Source organism: Diadema antillarum, unplaced genomic scaffold (assembly GCF_040938485.1).
Source record: "Diadema antillarum isolate AM-2024a unplaced genomic scaffold, OU_Dant_1.0 scf00000076, whole genome shotgun sequence".
In the NCBI taxonomy this organism is placed as follows: Eukaryota; Metazoa; Echinodermata; class Echinoidea; order Diadematoida; family Diadematidae; genus Diadema; species Diadema antillarum.
Window position 1 is genome coordinate 1,701,410 of NW_027270965.1, and position 4,627 is coordinate 1,706,036.

General features: G+C 36.8%; 1 protein-coding gene across 1 annotated transcript; it reads left to right on the forward strand.

Moving 5' to 3' along the window:
* Window positions 1–606: 606 nt before the first annotated feature.
* Window positions 607–2,491, forward strand: LOC139717520 (uncharacterized). Its single transcript, XM_071629024.1, has 2 exons — window positions 607–700; window positions 2,217–2,491. Exons 1-2 carry the CDS (start codon window positions 607–609, stop codon window positions 2,489–2,491), a joined length of 369 nt encoding a protein of 122 aa, XP_071485125.1.
* The last annotated feature ends 2,136 nt before the right edge of the window (window positions 2,492–4,627 follow it).

The window sequence follows — 4,627 nt, forward strand, 5'->3', positions numbered from 1 at the left end:
TTGTGCTTCTTCACCATGTGACAATGGAGGAAACTGTACGGAGACATACACAGGGTACAAGTGTTCCTGTGGCGAAGAATTCTTCGGCAAAAACTGTTGTAAGAAATAGATCATTACACCTTCTTTTTTTTTAAATTGCGATCACGTATGTATGCGATTCGTTTTGGGTGTATCTTATGAGTTATGACATCTAAAACAAACACGCATCGTCATGTCTGCTCTCAGGCATTGCAATATACACTCATGCAGTACACAGGACCCAAGGTATGACGTTAAAATAAGTGTTTTTATATGAATTTATAGTACATGAGTAAGGTCTTTTTATCAGGCACAATTAAACATGTAAAGTTCATTCAGTTCTAGTATTTTGTTGGATACTCAGTGAAATATTAGTCACTGTGCAAAGATTTCGAAAACAACCACAAAAACAACAGTAGCAGCAGCATTTTACCAAACATCAAACGAATTTTAACGATGTTGCAGTACAGTCATGTATTTCAGTAGACGTTTTTCGTTTTAATTTGCAAAGCTTGCAACGTAATCCACACACCAGACAGCGGTAACCAAAAAGTCTACAACCTTCATGGACTGGACGTCAGAACAGATATGACGTCACTGGATTTTGAACTCAGCACGGATAAGGCAGCTCGCATCGCCTTCACAATGGAGCCTTCCACGACGAATATCCCATATGAAATCGGTGAGGCTCTTCCTTGTCGAAAGCAATAGGGAGCTTTAGATTTTTATCAGACGCGCGGACGTTCAAAGGGAAAAAAACATGGTCTGAGCGTGCGCAGAAGCGCACGTCAAGTTGACGCTCAGACCATGTTTTTTCCCTTTGAACGTCCGCACGTCTAAAATCTAAAGCTCCTTATTATGCTTTCAATATTCTGGTGATTGTTCTTTTACAAGTAATATAATGTCATTCGTTAACACATTGTTTTATATGCACGTACACTTACAAAGTATGTTCATTACACATATGCCTTCTTTGTCGAAAGCAAAATGCTTAGATTAGTCTAGTCATTGAATACCTAAATATAGGAACGACCCAAGTCCAAATTTGGCTATCGCCTTTGGAAACCATTTACGAAGTGATGTGTCATGCAAATACAGATAATTATTCAAATGACTCTTTTATATTAGATTTGTATAAATAACATCCCAATTAATGAAAACACTAAAAGCAGTAGGAAGTTATGTATTCATTTTTATTTTTCCTTAATTTTTTTCTAATAGACTTGGGTCGTTCTTATATTCAGGTATTCAGTTGTTCTTATGGTAATGTCAGTGATTACTTAACACTTTTAACGATTTTCCTGATATGCATGAATACATGTTTGTATGTACCACTTTATCTATACATGTATACAGCGAATGAGTTAAAATGATGGGGAAAAAAATCAACCCTCGATTATCCAAAATCGGAAAGATAAAAAAGATGTTATTGCAATAACAGGATGACAGTATTTTCATTTGTCGTTTATGTGATGCATGAATCTTTCACTTTAGGTATAAAAACTGTCAGGTGAGCAACATTCTTTTTTCCAAAGCTAATCAAAATTATGTCCGTCTATTGGAGTTTCAAGTTTGTTTAGTTTGATAGACAATTGCCCCTTTTTTCATAGGACCGGGACAAAAGATTTTCACCTAATTTGATCAGTACATGAGAAAATCACACAACGATACATTTTAGTTGTTTTCAGTAGTGCTAATGTTTGCTAATAATTCTCCCGAATCCCGTTAGCCTTGTGAGAAAAATGGTATTATCGTGCCATCTGTCACCACCCTATTACATTCTTACTGAATTTTTTCAGATATTCTGTCACTCTTACAAATTGATGTAAAAACCACTTCTCGCACGCAATCCTTTTTCTATTATCAATACCTAACATTCATGAAATGTACGTTTTCTTGTCAGTATGTGGATGATACGGATAATATCGTATAATTTGTACTATAGCTGTAATGTGAACACGTTGTAATGATGACAATAAGTTTACTTATCTTTATAGAGGATATAGAAGAAAATCCCACTAGGTTTACTGAAACACCATGGTGTATAACATGAAAGATAATGATACGAAATGTTTCATCCCTTTACTGTTGCCAACTACGTATGACCTTTGATACATTTCTGAAATGTTTGCATTTATCGATGATAGTAAAAAATGTATTCACTAAAATCCATTTCAAAAATATCTATTTTCGAACAGTTATTGGTGGAAATGGAAACACAGTTACAAAGATTCACCGTCTAGACGTCCTCATGTTGAAGAAGACCATGTCCAGCGACAACGTGCTGTCTGGGCCTCCAGTGTACGATCGTTTCTGGCTGAACTTTGCCTCGGGAAACTTTTCACTCGGTCGCTATGGCAACGTGGAACCATTCTTTAATTGGTCGGATCCAGACCCGTTAGAGTTCACATCCATCGGGATTATGACATGGAGTGGATCGACTGGTCGATGGAAGTTTCACTCGTTCTGCTAATGTACCACTTTTGTACAATGCGATATACAATTTGATTGATTTTTTTTCTTTTTTCTTTTTTTTAGCCAGAACGGTACAAAAGAAAATCTTTTAAAGATAAGCGAGCCTCGGTTTTCGTTCTATTGTTCGGCTGTTACAACCTGCTGTAGAATCATTGCAAATTAATTGAAATATTTAATAAGACCTTGGTCTATCTCTCAAAGAGCATTAAAACCGTAAGTTGTCGTGTAATTGTCAATGCGATCCTTTCCATGTAGTTAGATTCGCATCATTTTGTCGCCAGGGAGGGGAGAATAATGGTCATGGTTTTACATAAACTCAAAAGTGCTAATGGCATGCGGAATCCTTGTTTTCATCAGGGTCATCCCACTAGACCGATACCCACGAGTCATACAGCCCACGAGTTCGACATTGAAAACAGGTCCATGAGTCATACAGCTCACGAGTCATACAGCCCACGAGTTCGACAATAGGCAAATAAAGCCTATGAGTTCGACATTAGGTAAAAACAGCCCACGAGTTCGACAAAAGGCAAATAAAGCCCATGAGTTCGACATTAGGTAAAAACAGCCCAACAACACGGCGCGTAATGTGTCGGTCTCGTGGGTCTTGTTGGGTTAGTGTCAAACTCATGGGCTGTATGACTTGTGAGCTGTATAACTCATGGGCTGTATGATTTGTGAGCTGTATGACTCGTGTGCTGTATGAATCGTGGGTGTCGGTCTCGTTACGTGCACCCTTTTCATCATTCACACTACAGAGATCAAGGTATCTTTACAATTCCGACCGATTTCATAAAGCCATAGAGCACATGTAACAATGTATAACTCCCAATTCAGCACGCAAATTTACTGAATTGTGTGTCGGTAGAAACAAGTGTGCATGTAACATAAAATATGTCATGGTAATTATGCCCTGACTCGGTTCAGGTTGAGTGCTGTGTCATCTTTTGCTTTTCTGTTGTTTCTTTCCTCTTAGAGATTCCGTCACATAATATACCTCAGAGGCATTCTTTACTTTATTCGAGTTTTGCAAAATTTAGGCAACAGTCATTGTAATGAAAGAAGGAATTTAAGAACATAATATGCATGAACTATGCTGCGTTCCAGTAGTCATTTTTCATAAACCCTGTTGTTATTGGACATTGTATTTGTATATTTCTATATATCTGCATGTGTATATTTGCTTTGATACTAAAGGTGATCGTTCCCATTTTGTATCTCAAATAATGTTCGCCTCTTGCTTTTTCAGGTCAGACCATATTAATTCATTGCCGTGTATAATAATGAGCAAATGAACTTTGTCATTAATGGTCATCGTATCTGACAAGATTTAAGGAGACAGAATTTGTGTGATTTATTTTGCATGCTGTAATAATTACAATTAAAAACTAGAAGTGCCATGGCGACTGGTATACATCTGACATAATGCATGGTTCTCCTAGTAGATCTATTGTACTTCTAGATAATGTCTGATGAAAGTTTCACATTATTGGCAAAATATTAAAATATCATGTTTGTCACAAATATGTTGAATGTTCACTTTCCTTGAAGTAAAGGTTCATTTGGATTGATAGCTATGATTGTCTAAGAGAGCGGGTCTTTTGGGGGGATTTGAGGATTCTTACTTGACTTTCCACCCTTTTATAAGTTTTTTTTTTTTTTTTGCAATGATTCATTTTCAAGGTATGGAGAGAAAGTGTAAATTCAGTTTTAAATAGTCAAATTTTAGTATTTGAACCTGATCTCTGACCCTTAACCTTTGACCCTTTGACCCTGAAATTCCCAAGAGAATCACGGTCAGGCAGGACATGCACACATATCTAAGTATCTAAATTTCATGATGATACCTTGAGCAACATCCGAGATATGGAGGAAGAAGTGAAATTCAGTATTTTCTCTTAACCTTTGACCTTTTGACTTTTTTGTGAAAAAAAAATTCCCAGAAAATCTCTGCTGCGCGCAATGCAAGAACAGTATACACAAAGTTTCAATGAAAAATCATGCAGGCATTGCATAAATATAAGGGGAAAGAGATACTTTGAAAAGTTTACTTTGACCCACTTACCTCAAAAGTCCGTAGATAATCACTGCAAGTCAGTACATGCATGCATGTACCATACTTTAAGTTCCGAGA

Bases quoted from the DNA above. Each gene is read 5' to 3' on its own strand.
- LOC139717520 (XM_071629024.1), top strand. From the start codon at position 607: ATGACGTCACTGGATTTTGAACTCAGCACGGATAAGGCAGCTCGCATC. The intron at 701-2,216 runs GTGAGGCTCTTC...ATTTTCGAACAG, and splicing joins GAATATCCCATATGAAATCG to TTATTGGTGGAAATGGAAAC.